At 35.2% G+C, this 22,357-nt stretch overlaps 1 protein-coding gene across 5 annotated transcripts in view; it reads right to left on the bottom strand.

Moving 5' to 3' along the window:
* DGKB (diacylglycerol kinase beta) overlaps positions 1–22,357 on the bottom strand; it is a 589,512-nt gene that overhangs the window by 389,322 nt on the left and 177,833 nt on the right. For all 5 annotated transcript variants that reach the window (XM_036246648.1, XM_036246646.1, XM_036246647.1 and 2 more), the window contains 2 exons: positions 13,067–13,140; positions 9,467–9,541 (listed from right to left, as the gene is read on the bottom strand). In XM_036246648.1, the coding sequence (XP_036102541.1) occupies positions 9,467–9,541; positions 13,067–13,140 (149 nt within the window). The remainder of the gene's footprint in view (positions 1–9,466; positions 9,542–13,066; positions 13,141–22,357) is intronic.

Genomic DNA, 22,357 nt, shown 5'->3' with positions numbered 1-22,357 from the left:
TTAGATAACAAGAAATGGTTTATAGTCTATTAAAATAGTTTATGTTGTTTATGTAAAACTTGACCTTTATAGAATAAAATAAGAAACAGATTAAAGGATATACACCAATTAGTTGGTTATTTCCAACAAAAATTTCAGGAGAAATAGTACTTTTTCATTGTTCAGAGAATTTAGAAATAATAACCCCTAACTTATTACACATTTAGCTCTAGTCTAACTGCTATTCAGCTGACTACTATTTCTTTCTTTGAGAAGTGAATAATAAAATTCAGATTTTCAACATCTTTACAGTTACAATGCCTTTCCTGATATATTTGGGAAAACTATAGAGTTCTAATACCCCAAATGGAGAAATTCTTCTGCAAGGTAGTCAATCATCTGACTGTCAATTTTAGTAACATGTTATGGATTTTTTTGGTTACATATACTAAACTATGGATTTTTAATATAGAAGTATAAGTTGATATTCAAACGCAATCACTCTAGTGATCAAAGACAGAATTATGCTTACACATTTAACAGGAGGGAGTGCTTGTCAAATCACCTGTAGAAAATTTAATGATTAATCATAAGGATTAAAAGGGTGAGTTGAGTGCTTCATTTTTTAATTAACAAATCAATAATTTTTTTTCTGGACATTTTAAGTAGAACCAGCCTGAATTTTTATAAACATTTTCTTAGCCTTTTGAGAGTTTTGTCCAGCTCTCTAACATAACAAGATTCCATAACAAGAGACCTATGTAATAAGTCATAATAATACTGTTGTAATTAACCTAGTTATTGATAACAGGGAAGGCCAATTATTGTAGGCATGCCATTTGGGCACCTTTGCCTGAAACGTACAGATGAACATTCCCCAGAGGGCCTCAGCTCTCTTCCCTTGGGACAGCTGGGGGAAGAGACTGGATAGAGAGGAGGGTTAGGATGACCTTGGGAAGGCATTTGCCTGTCAGTGATACCTGGGAACAGGTCATTGGCCAGAATGGGTGTGGCCATTGCAAGGCCAAGAAACTTGGGATATTTAATCCCCTAAAAAAAGGAGTTTGCTCTCTTGGCTTGTTGCACTTGACTCCTGGCTTGCTGGGCTCTCTCCTTCCTGCTTCCTGGCTTTGCCCACATGGCCTATGGCCATGTGGATTCCACACACAGTGGAGTAATGAGCTGTAATTAGCATGATGCTGAACTGGGCCCAGCTGCATGGAACAGAATCTCTGGACACTGGCTTTGCTTCTGGCTTCAAAGAAACCCCAGCTACACTTCTTTTATTACTGGACTAACAAAAATGGAACTTTAGAAACAGAAATATAATTCCACACAAATAAAAATCACTCATTCTCCCATGCGAGTCTCAGAAAATTATCTTTCTCAAGATAGCGTAAGGACCCAACCCCAGCACCCAGTGGGGAAAAACACCTCACTTCCTTGGATAACAGTAATTTCTCATTCAAGAGGGATTTTATTTAAATAAAATATTGTGGAAACTTTGTTACAGAAAATGGTATTTTAAGTGGTAAAAGTAATAAAATCTGTAGAATCTGTCATGTCTTTTTTAATGTATAAATTTATTTCAATAGGAGAATATATTCTAAGTTTTCACTATGGAAATACTAAGTATGCTACTTGGAATATGTGAATCTGTAGGTTAACAGTTAAATTTTATTTTTAAAATTACATATGTTTTACATTTAGATTAGGTAGACAAAAACCAAAGATTTCTACAAAGCACCTATCTCACAAACAATTCATTATACCTAATTATGCTGGACAATCTGAGAAATAATTAACATAATTTATATATATGTATCCTATATTTTATTTCAATTCAGTAAATACTTGCTATGTTTTACTAAAATACTTCAGAGATAAGAATAAACCATCTGTACTTCCATGAGGTTTAGAGTCAGAAGGAAACAAGCAATGTCACAAGTATACAAAAAATTGATATTAACTTTTCATGAGTCACATTAGCATAGACAATTGATGTAACAGCTAGAGATGTACATATTTATTTCAATGTTGTTAAAAGAACTCATTCTATGAATATTAGAGAGCGGTGTATGTTTTATATTCTTCAACTTCTGTTTGCCTATATTTGATTTAATTATATGATAATATGCATCTTGAGGAAGAGAACTTTCATGACACAAACTCCCTTTTCAGACCTCTTTCTATGGAATAGAAAAAAAACAAAGCAAAACAAAACAAAACAAAAGAGAGAATTTAGATATGGAAATGCAATGGAAACAACCAAATACCCATTTCTGTCTTGAAAATGATTAAAGATAAAAAGGGAAATGACCAGAGTTTTGGTGTTTAACACATAATTCATACTAGGAATTAGCATAGTTTCAATATTTGGAGAAAAACTTCCACTGTATAAACAAAGTGTTAGAAACAGGAACAAAACAAAGATAGAATGAGAAAAGAGGTGCGTGAAAAAACGATTTTAAAATCTGGGGTGGTAAAGAGGATAAATGGGGAGGGATTAAAAGAATGTGTAAGTGCAGGCTCAAGGTGGCAGATAAAATATATACATATACATGTTTTAAAGTCTATTGTAACACTGGAAAAGTAGTAAACAGGAACCGGTGACGAAATTAAATCACAATGGGTATTGGATAATTACGGAGCAAATTACAACGCAGTAAGTTAAAGAGAACCACTTCACAAAGGCACCAGGAATTGCACAGCTGGAAACAGGGACGGGAGGAGTTACACCAAGGGAGCAGGTCAGCCATGGGATTAGCCGAGCCTGGCTGGAGTCCCTGTTCAGAGCAGCTGCCTGGGCCCCAGGTTAAGGACAGAGGAACAGCTCTCTAGCTTGGCCAGTGAGGATGGAGTGTGGGCACTGGCATCAGAGAGAAACAGGGCCCTCTCACACTGATCAAGAGGAAACCAGAAATTCAATGCAATTTCATTAAAACTCATATTGTAAAAACTTGAGACATTAATACAAGTTGCTGAGTCAATCCTGTGTGCCAGCTTGCAAAGAATGGATAACTTTCTCTAACACTTTACAGTGATGGTCGAAAATTTAAATGGGACATTACTCCAACTGTAGCATATTGATATGGCCTGTAACAACTATTATACAGCAGTTGATCTACTAAAGCAGATGTTGTCCATGCTGCGTGCACATAATCAGCTGGGAGATATGAAGCAATTCAAATATCTGGGCCCAGTCTACAGAGATTCTGATTCTGGCTCCACTCTCCACTCTTCAAACCATACCTATGCCCTCGCCCTCATTGAGATTTCTCCATTCTCACTTTTTAAGAATGAAAAAAACTGGTTTATCAATGACTCTCCATGTTATATCTTGAGTAACAAGAAGTAGGCTGCTGTGGCAGTACAATGATGGTGAGAGTAATTTGAGAACAGGAAAGAATGACGTTTGACTAGTGAGCGGTATTTTAAACAATAAAATTTGTTGTTTACCTTTCCGGACAGAATGATGTCCAGAATTTAGAAAGCATACCGATTCAACAGGACTAGCTAATAATATGTCTCACACTATTAAGGATTTGGAAAGGACAAGAATGGAGAATTAGTGATGAAAGGAAATTTTATTTAACTAAGTTTCTCAGAATGAACACACAGTTGGGTCTATAAATGCCCCAAAGGAATGCCAGCCGGCATTTTTTCTTAGTCATTCCCAATGAGTGTTCACAAAGCTCATGGTAGGGGTGAAGGCTATGGATGAAATAAACATTAGTTTATCCTCAACAAGAAGGGTGGTTACCGACTTGGCAATACTCATGTCATCAAAGGAAGCAATGAGTGAATTCCAATATGCTACTGTACTTCACGGGCATCAACCATCTACTTAGGGGTAACCTGAATTCACTGAACCTTGTCCTAATGGAACTGCAGCTATTTACCTCACTGCACTAGACATTTATTCCCGCAATTGGATTTCCCTTTCCTTCCCATTATGCCTTTCTCAGTGGGCATGACAACTGACTCACTGAATGCCTTATACACTATCATAGTGTCTCACAGATTGCTCTCTCCTTTTAAGGAATTTCTATCACAGAGAAGGAAGAAAGACAGTGAGATGATGTCCCTGGGTCTTAGAGGTCTCTTCATGAAGAAGCAGTTGGTTAAAGAAATTGAAATAGCCTATTAAAACTCAGTCTCCGAATCAATGGGAACACTTAAATGGTGTACTATTAAACAGTGATAGCATATGGCTTACTCATGTCAGAAAACATGGTTCTAGGGCCAAAAGATAAAGCCTGGGTGATGAAACTTACAATTACACTTAAAACCCACTGTGATGGATAATTTTGTGTGTCAACTTGGTTGGGCTATCGATGTCCAGATAGTTGATCAATCATTATTCTGGGTGTTTCCATGAGGATGTTTGTGGATGAGATGAACATTTACACTGATAGACTGTGTAAAGCAGATTGCCCTCCATGATGTGGGTGGATCTCATCAAATTATCTGAAGGTCTTAATAGAAAAAAATGGACTGACCTTTCTCCAGAAAGAGAGAATTCTGCAGCCTGATGGCCTTCAAACCGGCTTGTCCTGATCCTACAGCGGCTTGGCAGCCTTTGGATTCAAACTGGAACCGTAACTCTAGAGATGCTGGACTTGTGAGCCAAATCCTTATAGTAAACATCTCTCTATATATCCTCTTGGTTCTGTTCCTCTGATGAAACTGATACACCCATTTTCAAAATGTTGCTTCACATACCCTCGGGTTTTGAACTCTTATGGTTTACATGGTTTAACATCAAAGCAAGGAATACTGTCGTATGAGACTATAGTTTTCATTGAATTAAAAGCTGTAACTGACACCTGGACATTTTGAGGCTCTTTGTACCACGAGACAAAGGAGCAAAAAGAAATATATGATGTTAACTGATATAACTGACTCTGATTCCCAAAGAGAAATTTGCATGCTGCCCTAGAATGGGATTAGAAAGTAATAATAGGCTCGCTACTCCTGTCATTGGTTTAGTCATTAAGGCTAGGTGACACACAGTAGCGAACAACCCAAAACCTGAGTGGCTTAACTTGAGAGGCTTATTTATCCCTCATTCTATGGGAATCATGGGTAAGCAGGGGTGAGGAGAAGCTCTCCTTCCAATTCTTCACACTGATACCCAGGCTAACAAAAGAGCCAATACTGAAATACTGCTGGTTACTGTAGCAAGAGAAAAGAAAGTGTGGAACATCTAGTTTCTGCCCACAGTTTACTGTGAGAGTAAGCCATATGGCACTTGATACCTAGGGTTAAAGGAAGTAAAAAAAAAGCAAGTGCCTGGGTGGAGACCTGGAAATATTTGGTAGATAGCACTAATACTGTTACGTACCACTTATCATGTAATATTTATCAGTACCAGGTAAACGAGAAACTAATTAAGCCCCATACAAACAAGACTACCAAACTCTCAGACCGAGCAGGTAAGAATATTGAGGTCACTGCAGTGGGTAAACATTTCTGAGCATCTGACATATAGGCAAGAAGAATGTTTTGCATTTCATCTACAACTTTCAACCATTTGCAAAAACAGGACTATAAATTTGACAGGTGTTTCATTCTTTTTTTTTTTTTTTTTTATCCTCACCCGAGGATACTTTTCCATTTTTTGTACAGATAGAGTGGGAGGGAGAGAGAGGAAGGGAGAGAGAGAGAGAAACATCGACGTGAAGGGACACATCGAGTGGCTGCCACCCGCACGACCAACCAGGGCCGGGGACAAACTGCAACCGAAGTACGTGCCCTTAGCGGGAACTGAACCGGGGTCTCTCCGGACCGCAGGCCGACGCTCTAACCGCTGAGCCAAACTGGCCGGGGCTCATTCTTTATATTATTAAAAACATCATTTAATTATATTTATATTTGTAGTTCTTTTTATTTATTTTTTTACATTTCTACATTTTAGGCCAAATAGATGAAGAGAGAGGAGAAAATAATCATCTCCAGAGATGTTCTCAAAGAACCAGGATGGACTTGAAGTTGGATGTAGTAACTGCCTGGAAGTTTGGGTTGTCTACATTGTAGGAAGATCAGAGTGTGTTTTTAGTTATACACTTAGTAGTAGCAATATTTTGATTGATAAAATTTTTTACAATTTATATGTTCAGAAAACAACGACTATTAGACCAGCATTTGGACCATGGTGAAACCTATTGTTTATTCCCGCAAAGAATTCCTCTTTCATTCTCACGTTTTATTTCCTCATTTGGCATTGAGGACACAAACCATTTAGATAGAGTCTTGACAGGACTGTCAGTCAAGATGCCCTATCCCAAACTAGCCAAGGCTCTGATATGGGAAATAGGATAGACCAATAAATATGCTTCTCCCTGGGGTTTGAATCTTGAGCAGAGAAATAACATCAAAAGCATTTGGAATCAATTCCTCTCAGCAATAACTTTCATGGGACTTGTCTTTTTATTCCTGCTCTTCTGTTTCTTCAAAGTGTCCTCATCCCTGTCTTTTCTAAAATAGCTCTTCATTTTTTCATTAATTCTGTCAGCAACTTCATAATTTTCTAGTAAACTTTATTTTGAATAATAAGCCAGGGTACATTTCCATCATTTATTGAAAAAGTAAATCTAATTAATACCATGTTCAACTCTATAATCGTCAGAGACATGCTAATAAATTGATAAGGCTATGTTTTCATCTGTCACACTGGACAAAAATAGAAACTGCTGAGGATAGCCAATTTAAAGAAGGTTGTGGAAAATAAACATTATACACTGCTGTTGGGATTGTAATTTAGCACATACCCTTTGCATAGCACCTCGTTAGAACCTTACACAATTAAAAATAAAAATATTCTCAGCCAAGCAATTCTACCTATATCAACCTAGTCAATGAAAATATTTAAATATGCTCTAAAAAAACATACATAAATTGATAGATTTTAACTTGGCCTACTTGGTTGTAATTTGAAAGTATAAGCATTCTAAATGTTTGTCAATACTAGAATGCCTACCACAACAATGGAATATTCTGTAGGTTTTTAAAATAATGAAACTAATCCCTATGTACTGAACTCCAATAATATTTATCATATGCTTTTGAATATAACAAAAAACAACAATTAATGTAAAAATACCTATCTGTACAAGATATATATTGTCTTATATGAACGTAATGTATATGTAAATATATTACATACATACGTTACATTTTATGTTTATAGAATAAGTTCTGGGACTATACAAACAACTCACAGTGGTAATCCCTGAGGAGTGGTAATGCCTCTAATTTACTTTCTAAAGAATATTCATTGTGGCATGAATTTTTACAAGTGCATATATTACTTTTATTTTTTCAATATATTGAAATGAAGTAGAGGATATTAGGATGCCTACAATCAGAAGAGTGGAAAGAAACATGTAAAATATAGTAAGAAGAAGGAAAAACTGAAATGAGAAAACAAGGCTAAAATCAGTGTTATTGCAGTATATTTACATAGAGCTAAAAAGTGGTAATGGCATTACTAATTATTAATCAATTACTATGACTGGTACTGATAATAAGTAATATGAGAACACACTATGTGATAATCACATTTGTATGTGCTTCATAGGCATCATCCCATTTAACTTGAGAACTATCCTATAAGGCAGCTACTATTTTTCTCTTACAACAAAGATGATAAAGATGCAGAGAGGTTAAGTTATAAGGCTTGTAAATAACAGAGTCAATAGGCATTACAATCAACTGTGAAACAGAAGGCAGATCTTGGATTTATTTAGCCTGGGGGGAGCTATACAGAGGTCTTGGAAGGGCTAAATATTTGAATGCACAATTTTTTTTTGTTACAGATGTTTCTCCTTTTTTACCCCATTGACACCCTCCTCCCCATCCCCTCTGCCCCATCCCCAGCTTTGTTTTCCATGTCCACTGGTTATGTGTACATGCATATAAGTTCTGTGGTTTATCTCTTCCCTCCCCCTACCACCCCCTCTTCTGAGGATTATCAGCCGTACCTTACTTCCATGTTTCTGGGTCTACCCTATTCCTCAGACTGTTATGTTCATTATATTCCACAAATAAGTAAGATCATGTAGTATTTGTCTTTTTCTGCTTGGCTTGTTTCACTTAGGATAATACTTTCCAGGTCCCTCCATGTAGTCGCAAAGGATAAGAGATCTTTCTTTCTTACTGCTGCATAGTACTCCATTGTGTATATGTACCACAGCTTTTTTATCCATTCATCTACTGATGGACACTTGGGCTGTTTCCAGATCTTAGCTATTGTAAATAGTGCTGCTATGAACATGGGGGTACATATATTCTTTCTGATTGGTGTTTCAGGCACAAATTTTTAACTCTCCAGAATAACACCTACTTCTTTGAAGTTCAGAGACTATTAGAAAAAAACCATCCCCCCTGAGCTTCTGTGTTACAATCAATGCATACTTTTGTTTGGCTTTATCTAGATAGGGACTTCCTGCATGTGGCCCACCTACCCAATACGCTGATCACGATCCCTTAGACTCTGGAGTCTGGAGCTTAGCAATGGTATTGCTTAGACTAAATTCCTGTCATGAACCTGCCTGTTACAGCAAGCAGTTTCCGCATCACAGCTCTGCTTTTGAAAACAGGCCCTGGACAGCAGGTAGCAGGGAGTGCAAGACAGAGATGAATGTAATTATGGGAACCTGTGCTAATAATTGGATTTCATGTATATTTATTTCACATAGACTCATTGGTATAAATGTTATTCTGAGCATTTAAAACAGTACAATTTCAGTATTTGATTTCTAGTTTCTGAGAACAACTCGGAAGACTTATTCTAATCACACTAACTTCTTCTAAAAAAGAAGCTTGTATGAGGTTGTAGAGCTTCTCTCCACTCATCTGGTCTAATGTTTACTCTCATGTTGAAAGAGAGAAAACAGGTCAGTGGAAGGAGATGACATTAATTAGTTAACAAGGCCAAATTGATGATAATTTATTTCAGTGCATACTTGTGAAATCAAAAGTATATGATTTCTGTTGAAAATAAAATTTTATTTTACTACACTTTACCTATTAACAATAAAGTATCTTATAAGAAATGATACTCATTAGATTTTGTAAGTAGTAAGTAAGAAAATCATATTATGATTTTGATTCTTTGTTAACTAGCCTTTTTTCCGCTTCTGTAGATTCATATTTTACATTTAACAAGGAGAATAGTTTTTCAAACAGATGGTTTAGAAGTTTAAGCACCCAGCTAGTGTGTGTATATGTATGTCTATATAATAATTATTATTAGCATTAGCATTAATATTCACAATATTTAGAAGAGAGGAAAATCTGCTAGAAACAGGCTACTTTAAAAAAAGCATCTACACTGGTTTCTCTTATATAGTGGCTATTCTATATTTGTTGGTATACTGATACAGCTGCTATGTTCAAATAATATTATTTTTAGGCATGTCAGGCTTAGGGAATTAATTAGCACTAAATGAGTGAATGGTAATAATATTATCCTTGGACTTACCCTGGCATTGGTCCATTTCCAGCAAGACTGTAAACTTGACGTGGATTTAGTAGATACTGGAATTTTCTGTAAATTCTATACATATGAAAATATAAAATTACAAAAATTAATGATACAGAAATATTTAAAAATAAATAACACTCCTTAATGTTATAATTAGATATGTGGTTATAATTATAAATATTTGATATATTTTGCATTAATAATTTTAGAAATATAAAAGCTTAATCAGAACTAATGATTATTTTAAGAAGAGAGGCTTAGCAGTCATTATAAAGCAATATAGTTTATAAATGAGAAATAATGATATTAGCATTCTAAATATGCACATGCATTTAGAACATTATCCTGCTTTTAAATGTTATTTAGCTAATTATATTTCAAATAAATATTTTAAAATTATCAGTATAAAGTTACTTAAATATCTTCTCTTAACAGATCCTTGTGAAATTAATAGGATATTGAGCCAACCTAATAAAGCTGAAAATTATCTATCCCACAAATAAATTCAGATTATGCACTTTGTATGTACATAAGCAAAGAAAGTGACTTCATCTGCCTAATTATTTGACATAAATAATCATCTTGACCAGTCAGTTCATAAAACTGCAAAACTGTTTCAATAGCACATAATAATCCTATTTTTTTCCTGAAAGAAATCCATCTTTTACAACTAATCGTGACAGAAATGTTTCTAAGCACATATAGAGCCCGCGTGGTTGTCAGTCTTAGACAAAATAAAAGCAAAGAAATATATTTAGGTTTTTACATTAACTTTATATACATGCAAAATATCACTGTCCGGGGGTGGGCAAAAGTGGGTTTACAATTGTTCAAGTGGAGAATAATAATTAATGAATAACAACACAAGGATAAACTCTATGTTTTGGGTACTCCCAACTGTAAACCTACTTTTGCCCACCCCTGTATTTTACAAACACATTCCTATAATGTTTAGTGAAAGAAATTCTCTAAATGCACTGTGTGGAGTCGTTTTCCTTTTTCCCAGCACCTGACGCTGGCGGCGGACAATCCTGCACCTTCTGTGTAACACCTGCCAGGCGCAGCTGGCCAGCACACTGCCTTCATTCCAGTCTCTCTCACCTGTCCCGCCTCCAGCTGGCCTACCTAGCCTTCTGCACGGCTACTTAAGGACAGTCATGTGCTTTCCCTGATGAAAAGTTCCTGTTAGAGTCAATGTATTCATAATATAGAATACTGTATTACAGGTAGAATAGTTTATGTCTCATCTTTCCCTTCCTTCCCCTTCAGTGTTAACCTCAGTGGGTATCTCCCGGTTCCCCGAGAAACACCACACCCCTTCACAAATCTATCTTCTCTCCCCTGGCAACGTTTACTTATATCAGAATCAACTCAAAAGTCGATTCTTCTCCAAAGACTTCTTAGTCTTAGGAAATAGTTCACCTCTGAGCTTTCCTACTGCCTGGATCTGAAACATTTCCAGTTCAGCATGTTTCAGGTGGCACCGCAATGGGTCTGTTTCTGTGCCTGTGTCCCAGCAGCCTGTGGCTCTGTCTTCTTCCAGGACTTAGCAGAACTGGGGTTCGCGCAGGCATCCTGTGTGAGCAGGATATGTGCGCACTTTCACGCTGTTGACGAGTATGGGACACTTCGTATGAATATATAATCCTGTGATCTTTTGCTACTTATCTAACATATCGAAGTAAAAAACAAACAAAAAAAGAAAGTATTTTGAAAGGAAAACCCTGAACAGCATCTAATTTTTTCTCTGCGAATGATGTTTTTTATGCATTTAGGAAAATTTCTCATTGCATTCCAAATAGATCACTCAAAAACATATTTATATTTTCTTTGACTTTGAATGGTCCCTGTTAGAGTATAAAGGAGAAAAATATAAGTGAGTGTGTATAGGAGCACTCAAATATCCTCCCACCCACCCCTATTAAGTTTAATTTAATTAATTTAATTTCATTACTAAGTGTATCAATATGTTTATTAAATTTAAATAAAATTATTTTTATGTATGGGACAGAGGAAAGGCAGTTATTCAATGAAGGGTATTCTACTTGATCAATGTTATTTTAGATTAAGGGGCATATTTTCCCTTTGAAATATATTCTTTTCTGCTTTCTTTTGAGACTAAATTTGTGTTTAATTCACAACTTGAATTTAAGACATCTATTTTTTTGTGAAAACTTTACATTTCTGTGAAGATATCCATAATATGCCTAGCAGACAGACTGTGAGTAGCAATGAAGAAAATAATTATAGCATTATTATTTAATTAGTATTTTAATCTCTGTAAGTGAGGTAACTATCTCATTAATAAAGCATTATAAATATTTCTAATTATTAAGCCATTATTTATTGAAAATAATTTTGATCATGTTTAGCAAAGTTAAAATACTACTGTATATTGATAAAGGGGAAAAATTTTTAATAATATCTTGATTGAAAAATGAAGAACAGCCCTGGCCGGTTTGGCTCAGTGGTTAGTGCGTCGGCCTGTGGTCCAGAGAAACCCGGGTTCGGTTCCCACTAGGGGCACATACCTCAGTTGCAGTTTGTGCCCCGCCCTGGTTGGGTCATGCAGGTGGCAGCCACTCGATGTGTCCCTTTCACGTCGATGTTTCTCTCTCTCTCTCTCTCTCCCTCCCTCCCTCCCTCCCACTCTATCTGAACAAGAAATGAAAAAATGTCCTCAGGTGAGGATTAAAAAAACAAACAAATGGAGAACAGTCTTCATTTCATTGAAATATATCTGGAAGTTAAATGGTCAGATAGAAATTACTTTACAAAACTCTTATTCATGAAAACATTTCAACTTCATTATCTGGTAAACCACAAAGGTAATTTCTGTTTTATTATCATGATATTTATGTTAATGTTTTTATCTGATTGCTCATTTTTAGTTGGAATTAGTAAAAACTTCTGGAAATTATTATGGCAGATACAACCACATTTTTGTTTATGGCTACCCTCTTTAGAACGATATAAGATTTATTTCCCAATGTGGTGATTTTGAGACTTTCATTTTAAATATTATGATTTAATCATTAACTCATTAAAAAAATAAAAATTTTGTGTTCTGAGCCAGTCTTGAGATACCTGATAATGCAGCTCATTGTTACTAAGATTAAATGTATTATTTCTTTGGGAGTTACAGCATTATGTTCTATTAAATGCACATGTAGAAAATCTTTATAATTTATTTTGTCTAGAACATGGATATAAATTATGTCCTTCAGTACCAGGTAATGATTTACTGACGTCACCTTGTTGATCATTTACAGAAACAGTATTCACTCAACAGTATTCATGGAGCCATGTTGTATGCAAAGTTCTCTGATAAGGGCTGGGGGTGATAGGGATGATAGAGAGAATTCAGATACCTGAGCTGTGACAAGAATGTTTATAAAAGGACCTTATATGAAATTTTCAACTGTTAAAATAAGGAAAGATCATGTCATATATTACAGAAAGATGCTAGCATTATTTATTTCACATTAAAATTAGTAAACCATGCGAAATGTGTTCAAATATTTTACACCACAATTTTAGTTCATCTTTTCACATAGATATGACATAGCAAGTAAACATGACTTGAAACAAACATACCGTTCTCCTTGCTTCCCACCACTTTTGGGGTTCACAAAAACTAAAAGCGGATGAGTGCCAGGAACAGGAGTGATCTAGAAGAAAAGTTGGTTAGTCGACAAATTAGTTGACAAATTAGTCCCATATATGAAGCAGGTAAGGTGATGGCACTTTATTGGTAGGGGGAACATTAGTTTTGATATAGTGGTAAAGAAGAACTCCCGTATTGGACATGACTTCAATGTTAAAAGGTAAACTTACAAATATTTTATGTCCCCCACCACCAATATAGCTCCTATTTAAGTAGAGTTTAACAAAACAGTATTTTAATAACAAAAATTTACAACTAATGGAGTCCTCTAAATATTCAGATCAAAAATTTTAGATCATTTACTTTTGCAAAATAGATACAAAGTATCCTTTATTATATTTATTTCTATGCTAGAAAGTATCCTTAAATATTTAAGACAATGAAAAACAACCAAGTCACCATATCATGTCCTTCCTTCCTGTTTGCTTAAACGACCATAGATACAATATTCGGCCAACACTTTTCCTTCCAATTCTTAAGTGAAATGCCATTTTTTCTCATGACCACAGGCATGGTGAAAATCTTAAAACTTCAGATTAGCTAGATGAGAAAACTGTGTAAGATATTAAATTTTCTATTGTTATCCAACTTGTTTTCATTACAATTCATCTTGTTTCTGTTTTACTTTCCTGACTTGTCTCTAATTCAGTTGGGAGATAAGATGAATGAGCTGGATCTGCAGTAACTTCCCAGTTTTTCTCCCTGAACTAAATGTGCTCAATCAGTTAATGTATAGACATGTCTCCAGGCCACGCCATTGTGCTCCTGGCGTGTAACATATGTCCTTCTTCCCTATGTAAAGGCTAAAATGAAGAAAAATTAAACACACCTTTATCTGAAGAATGTATTCTATTATCTATTTCTCATCCTATTATAAAATCAGATACAACTAAAATTTTCACATGCAAAAAGAGCAGTTCTAACAGATGTGGATTTTAGTTGATTTCTGAACTTAATCTGAAATTGTATTTCTTCTTTTTAGGTAGAGGTGAGAATCTCATGGTAAATAAAATTTTTTGAGCAAATCATTAAATCTGAACCCAAATATATATTAGGATGATTCTTCACAAACACACCATTCAGCTTACCAATCATTATATGAGACTATATTAAATCCACACTGGGTTGAATATTTGTAATTTATTTGAAAACATGTTCTAGAATACCTTTCAACAATATTTATTTATTACAATATGTCAATGCATCATTATTATTTACCAAGTAACTATCCCATTAGAATAAAATACAATATGTAGATGACCTCAAAATAGAAAAATATTGATCTCATTTTTAGGAGTGGATAAATGGATAAATACAACAAATAGATTAAATTTAAAAAAGAGAATTTTGATAAAGGAAGCATTTGGAAGAATGATACTACTCTACAAGAGACAAAAGTCATATACCCAAAATGGAAATATAGGAATAATAAAACCAATAAGAAACTTTTCCTCACATATACCCTTATCAGAAATTAGGTTTGAAAATGAGACTTTATAAAAATAAATATTAGAAACTTTAGATATGTATTTGTAAGTTCTCAGGTACTGTGAAATAGTCCCCCTTTGCTAATGACATTAACAGATAAAACACCTGACCTAATGCAGCCTATATTTAAGCAGTGATAAGTGATTAAGTGTCAGCACCATGCAGACTGTGGTGTTAATGGATCATTTAGTGGTGTTAGACTAGAAATGCCGTGTTTCCAGGCAGATCTGACATTTTTTTCAATGCTCATTCAAAAAGCTTTAAAATTCTGCTCAACTTTGTGGCTATAAACAGGATGCCAATCCAGCAGAGTGGATTTAGGTACCAGGAGACCACAGGCAGAGTTCTTGAGTTTGAGAACCGAAGACCTGTAGTACTGTGGAGCCATTTTCAAATTTGAACAGTTAAAAATAAACAACTACTGTGTTCACTAATCGTCCTAAAATAAGAAGGAGTGTCTTAGTAGCAGAGTATCTGCTGTCGCTGTAAGTTCTCTTATTCCCTGCATCACCGATGAGAGCACACTGGGCAAGGGTATTTTCGTAAGCCCCCTCTTCACAGCTGTCTTTGGAAGCTGTTAACTGTGGCTTAAAAAGTTACATACATCTTTGCAGTCTTCTCATGTAAGAATGTCAAGAAATAAAGTACAAAAATTTAAAACTGTGTCTATGTATTTTTGTGACGAGATATAGGTTGAAAGTTGCTATTAACTGAACTGTGTCTCCTGAAACTCGCATGGTGAAGACCTAACACCCACTGGGAGAACAGTGAGGTAAGCAGGTCACGAGGGTGGGAGCTTTGAATAAATTAATATCCTTTAAAGTAGAAAAGATTCTCTCTCTGTGTATGTGTCTCTCTCTCATCCCTCTCTCTGCCTCTCTCTCTTTCACACACACACACACACACACACACACACACACACACACACGACGAGGCCATGTGAGTACTTAGAGAGAGATGGCTGCCGCCTATCAGACAAGAGGAGAGGCCTCAGAATGTAACCAACCTTGCCAGCACCTTAACCTTGAACTTTCCAGGCTCTAGAACCGGGAGGAATAAATGTCTGTTATTTAAGCCACGCTGTCTGTAGTGTTTTGTTGTAGCCTTCTATGCTAATACAGAAGTGTCCAGTGGAAACTCAAGATGTGCTCTGAAAAAGGAGGAGTGAGCCGGCCGTTGTGGCTCAGTGGTTGAGCGCTGACCCATGCACCAAGAGGTCACCGGTTTGATTCCCAGTCAGGGCACATGCCCAGGTTGTGGGCCCGATCCCCAGTGGGGGGCATGCAGGAGGCGGCTAATGGATGTTCTCTCTCATCAATGTTCCTCTCCCTCTCCCTTCCTCTCTCTCTCTCTCAAAAAAAAAAAAAAAAAAAAAATCAATAAAGAAAAAAATTTTTAAAAAGGAGGAGTGAGAGCTTCACGCTATCTTTCTCAGCGTGCCTGCAGGGAGCTTGGTATCATGAGGCCCAGCAGCCATCACTGCCAATGAGGTGACCTTGAAGATGTCACAGACAGAGGATGGAAAAGTTAGTACCAGTCCTGATGAAAATGTGGGGCTGCCTTATCAGCCCTACTTCCAGAGAGGCTACTTCTGGACTTCATTTACAATGAGAGAGAGAAAGTATGGCTATCTTGTCTGAACCACTGTTACACTTTATTTGTTCCTTTGCTTTTGTTTTATTCCCTGTTAAATACTATAAAAACTAGTTGTATTGATGTGGAAAAACAAGATCCATAGGGGGAAAGACTTGGATAGAGATGGAATCAGGCATAGAAACTTTATCCTTCACCAAACTTACAAATATTTCCTGTCTCTGAGTGAAGAACAACAGAAACTTGATATCAAAGTCTACAAATAGCCTCTATATTTCATTTTATCTTATATTATTACTCTTATTATTAACTATGGACATTTCCAGTTAATCCTTTTGTAACTTAATAGACTGAGATAAGGAAAACTGTAGGTATTATTAGATATGATTTCAATTAGTATATTCAATATATTTGTTTCCATAGCCTGTTTTTCAGAGCTGTCTAAATCAGGTAAGAACTAACTTACAGAATTCAGAATTCAGTCTAACGGAGCTTATTTTTACTGTGATGCAAATCATATACACTTACAGGAATTTAAGCACATTAAAGAAATACAAAAGTTTTCTTAGTTTCTGAAACAGTATATCTGACTTCTATGAATGATGAAATTTTATGAAAATATCTCACAATAATCTGTTTTTTACACTGATATTTTAATTTTTATATTTTGAAACAATTTCAAAGTTACAGAAAAATGAAAACACTGTAGAAACGTCGTTTTCCCTGAACAAATTCAGAGTAAATTGCCAAAATGATGTTTCATCACTTATTTACTCCAGGATTGCCAACACACAAGAACATTTACTTACACAATAATAACACAACTTCAAAATCAGGACAGTAACATGATTCTAGAGTAGTTTCTTTTGTTACAAAAGCCATTGTTTAGAAAATTGGTGGAACTTGAATGGATTCAGGATTAGATAACACTAATCCACTTATATTCATGCTCGCAAATTCTCTTTTGAACTAACTACATCTAAATAGTCTTTAACAGAAAAGTTTTGTACAGTCATTTTCTTTTAAAAATTATTTTAATGTGTTTATCTTTTTTATTGAATTTGTTGGGGTGACACTGGTTAACAGAATTATACAGGTTTCAGGGGCACATTTCTACAACGCATTATCTGTTGTCTATGCCCATGAGTTTTTCTCTTTTTTTCTTTTTTGCTCAATAATTCTGAAGTAAGATGTACAACTCAGATATTTTGACAACTGATCTACCGCCACCCTAAAATATATTCATTTTGTTGACTATTTTGGTAGAATGAGAAGGTAAAGACAAAAACAGGAATATATGAAACAGTTGGTTGGCCTAAAACTGTTTGTTCTTGGAAATAGTTATACAGCACTTGAAGTAATTTTAGTGGACCAGTATATAAAACATATGAAAGGCAAGTTGCACTGTTTAAAGTGTTAAAAAAAAACCAAACCTGTTCTCAGTGTCAAATCACCCACCACTGGTCTTGAGGAAAATCTACAGAACCCTGGGCTTCTCAAAACAGTTTTTAAGAAACATTAGGATAGGGTAATACAGTATAATCTAGAAAATATTAATAATGGGAGAAAGTGTTCAAGGAAGATTTCATAGCAAGTGTGGTACTTACAATCTTGAAGAATAATTATAAATTTGGTATGAAGGGCATTTCAGAAGGAGACAGTTCATACTAGATAATTCTCCATAGAAAATAGAGCTAATCAGATGAAGTCTTATTTACTCACATAAAGGGGCAATATTATACATTAAATATTAAAGAAGATGACGTTAGGGTCAGACTGATGTGGAAGCCCAGTTCAACCATTCCTCTTTCTCTATAGTCTATCCCTTAATTATCTCATTTTAAAGGATGGGTTTAAGTCCCATCAAAATACCTTTCACTTCCAAATTCTTCTCTGTCTTTTGTCCTAAACTGTAGATTCACATAGCTGTCCACTTGACATCTCCATTTAGATGTTTAACACATTAAAAGTTTCTCTCCAAACTTGATTCACCAAGATCCTTCTTCACCTTTTCACTTGCAAGAGTCAATCATCTTTGAGGAGTTCCTGACTCCTCACGAGTAATCTGGCCATCTTACATAAAATTAGAGACAACTCCGGCTCTCTGTCCTGACATATCCTTATTCATCTCCATTTTTCCGTGTCACTTATAAACTAGTACATTATATATGTGGAAACAGAGACTCACTTTAAAGGTTGTTGTAATACTCAAAGTAGAGACTAGTAATTCTGGACATAGAGAAGGAGTAAACATGACAATGAAGAAATGATTACAAAGGAATCAACAGGCTTGCCCTGGCCAGTTTGGCTCAGAGGTTAGAGCGTCAGCCTGTGGACCAGAGAGACCCGGGTTCAGTTCCCATTAAGGGCACGTACCTCGGTTGTGGTTTGTTCCCAGCCTCAGTTGAGGTTGTGTGTGTGGCAACCAATCAATGTGTCTCTCTCACATCGATGTTTCTTTCTGTCTCTTTCCCCCTCTCTCCCTTCTGCTCTATTTGAAGTAAATGCAAAAGTGTCCTCAAGTGAGGATTAAAAAAAAAGAATCAACAGGCTTGAGGAGCCCAAGTGGGACATACATGCACACACCAATCAAAGAAAGGGAATTAATTTTTATACATGCACTGTATAGCTGTGTATAGTGCATATGTGGTACTCAATTTAGTCTTGGTGATTATAAGAATGAAATACTGCAAGGAAGACAGAGTCGGGATATGGAAAAGCAGTTTGGTAGGGACAACACAGGTGTAATTTTAAGTAGTTCAGTATAAAGGTCCCCTCTTTGTCTTTTGTTAAGAAATTAAGACTAGCCCGGCCAGTGTGGCTAAGTGGATTGGGCGTTGTCTCCTGGATTTAGAGGTTCTGGTTTGATTCCCGATCAGGGCACAGCCTGGGTTGCAGGCTCCATCCCCAGCAGGGGGCGTGCAGGAGGCAGCCGATCCATCAATGTTTCTCTCTCACATGAATATTTCTCTTTCTTTCCTTCTCCCTCTCTCTAAAAACAGCAATAAAAACATTTGTTAAAAAGAGAATATTAAAACGAGACATTTTGGTTCTCAAGTGATGCTTTTATTTGAGAAGTTTTCTCAAAGAATAATTAGGAACAAGGTAACAATAGTGTAAAACACTTTAAACAATTGTTCTGTTTTCCTACTCATTTGTGCACATGTGGATAGTCATCTGTATGTTTATATGTCCTGCATGCTAAGCAATTGTAGTTTCAATTACATTTGATCATATGTATTAAGTGTAAACCTATGGTGTGAACGATGACAAAGACAGAGTGCCTAACCACCTCTATTTGAAGTCCCCTAGGACTCGGGTTAATTAATGAGACTCATCCTAAGGTTATACATGATCTATTACTTCCTCTAATTAGAAATAATAATCCTGATCATTATGCTGGTTAGCTGGAAAGAAGTAAGATGAATGTGCTTAACTGTGATTAATAGTGTTCTTTCAGCAGCATGGATCTGCCACTGAGTTACACGCAAACTGGGAAGCAACTCAATGCTTTTTATAATATATAGTTTTAAAAACTCACAAAAATTAATTTTCTGGTAGATTCTTATACTTTTCCTGATTGGAAACAAAAACCAATTGTATTATTTTAAAATCGATTAGCAAAACAAAAATTTAGTTATTTTTCCATTTTGCATGAATAGCTATTCAAGAATTTAGTCTTTTACCTTTTTACGTATATTCTCCAAAATTTTGTGACTACTTACATGTGTCTTATTTCACTCCATTCTGCTGGGTTGGAACAGACTATTTTACAGAATTATATACCAATTTTTTTATTTAAAAATTACAACAATAATGGTTACATTAAGTGATATTTATTTACCACTGTTTTGTAAGAGCTGATGTCTATACTTAGCTTACTTACAACTTTCCCTGACACTTTATATGCCACAGAAAGCGTGAAAAGTGATTGTCTGGCTAGAGGGATGAATCTCATCCACATAAAACGTTAATAACCTACTGTTTTTAATGTGACTTATTTGGTTGGAATAAGATTGAATATTTCCAATTATGTTTGAATAAAAAAGAAAATGCAACTTAAACTGATATATCAGTGTAAAGCTTTTAAAACACTCTGTATAGACATTAAATTTGGGTTTAAAGTCTGGGTAAAGTACAGTCTGTTTATTCCAATCTTAGGAAACTGAGAGGGAAAAAAGTTTTAATGCATACATGATTTTTATCTTAAAATCTGCAACAAATAGAAAAGTAAATGGAAGAACAAGGTGGTCAGAAATTTAGCATTTATATACCTGGTAAAATTTCTTAGCCAAGGAGATGAGGTACCTTAGAGGTAAAACATAATAAACTCTGAGTCGGAGGATCTGCATTCAAACCTGAGCTTTCCCAATGACTAACTGTGAGGTCCTGAAATAATTTTACTCTGAACACCAATATGTTTATTTTAAAAGTAATAATGATGACATTTATCATATGATTATTACAAAAAATTAAGAATTAATATCTATCACCCGGCTAGTATGGCTCATTGTTTGAGCATTGACCCATGCACCAATAGGTCTCTGGTTAGATTCCTGGTCAGGGCATGTGCCCAGGTTGTGGGCCTGATCCCCAGTGTGGGGCATGCAGGAGGCAGCCAATCGATGTTCTCGCTCATCGATGTTTCTCTCTCTCTCTCCCTTCCTCTCTCTATAAAATCAATAAAGGAAAAAGAAATTTTTTTAAGTTAATATTTATCTCATGTTTATAAGGCAATTTCACTTAATATGCATAAAATTATAGTGCTTAGCATAAACTGTTTAACAAACAATGAATGTTTCCCTTTTAAGTTGAGAAGTAAGTACCTACCCAACTGTGAAATATATTTAAATTTTAAAATTCAGTTTTCTTGTCATTATTTTCATTACAGGAACCCAGAGCAACTAAAGATTTAAATTAATCAATATTTGCAATTGGCATACTAAATTTACACAACGTTGATTTTTTTTTGAAATATTACTGAATCCATTATGTTTGCTATCAAAATTGTGAATAGATTTTATATTTGGGACTTTAAACAAAATTGCTAAACACACAGATATGACTTCCAAAAAGTGTAGATTCTGATTTTCTCTTTTGATAGTGAACTTTTATACTCTCAATTTAATGTAATAATTTTATCATTCAGAATTTCCTCAGTGGATCCCAGGCAACGTAGCAGCTCTACGTAATACATAGAATTAAACACAGGGAGGCTGTCTAAATGAGGAGACAAAGAAACACATCCAGAATGAAAGCATAGAAAAAAACACCAAAAAAAGAAGTAACAAACTGGAGACAAGCCATCTATTAGATGCAGAGTTCAAAACACTGGTTATAATGATGCTCAATGAACTTAGGGAAGAGTAGATGAACTTACAGAGAACTTCAACAGCATAAAAAAATGACATGGAAACCATAAAAAGGAGCCAGTCAAAAATGAAGAATATGCTAATTGAAATGAAGAATAATTTACAGGGAAATCAACAGTAGAGTAGATGATGCCGAGGATCAAAACAGCAATTTGGAATGCAAGGAAGCAAAAAGCACCCAATCAGAACGACAAAAAAAAAAAAAAAGAATCCCCCAAATTGAGGATAGTCTAAGGAACTCTGGGACAACTTTATTTTAATTTAATAATTCATAATAGATTTTCTATTTACAATGTTAAATATTAACCTGGTTAAAAATATTTAAAATGTTTTTTTCTTAAATTTTCAGTAAGATATTCAAATTAATGAAGTCAGCATTAGGTAATCACTGTGTGCCCTGAACTGTGCTACCAAATTATGGACTATAAATATATACTCTATGGTACAGATAATATAATAAATGAAGCAGGAAGATATAATATCATGCATATTGAATGTGAATGTGTGACATAATGTATCTTTGTGTGGAAAATGGTTGGTAAGTTTCCCTAAAGAGCATGAAACTGGAAGTATATTCCTAAGTAGAGGAACTGAAAATTGGTAGAGAGAAACATACAGGTAGAAAAAATAATGAATTTTACAACTTCATAGCGTAAACCTTCATTGATTGTTTTCATACTGGAGTGAGAAACAGAGGCAAAATAAAATGCGGTCAATTCACTCTGTAGGATATTCTAAAATGCAGCTGGAAAGAAATATTGTTCCTGA

Source organism: Molossus molossus, unplaced genomic scaffold (assembly GCF_014108415.1).
Source record: "Molossus molossus isolate mMolMol1 unplaced genomic scaffold, mMolMol1.p scaffold_m16_p_7, whole genome shotgun sequence".
NCBI lineage: Eukaryota > Metazoa > Chordata > Mammalia > Chiroptera > Molossidae > Molossus > Molossus molossus.
Note: the sequence above shows the minus strand (reverse complement) of the source record. Positions and strands in the feature narration are given on the sequence as shown.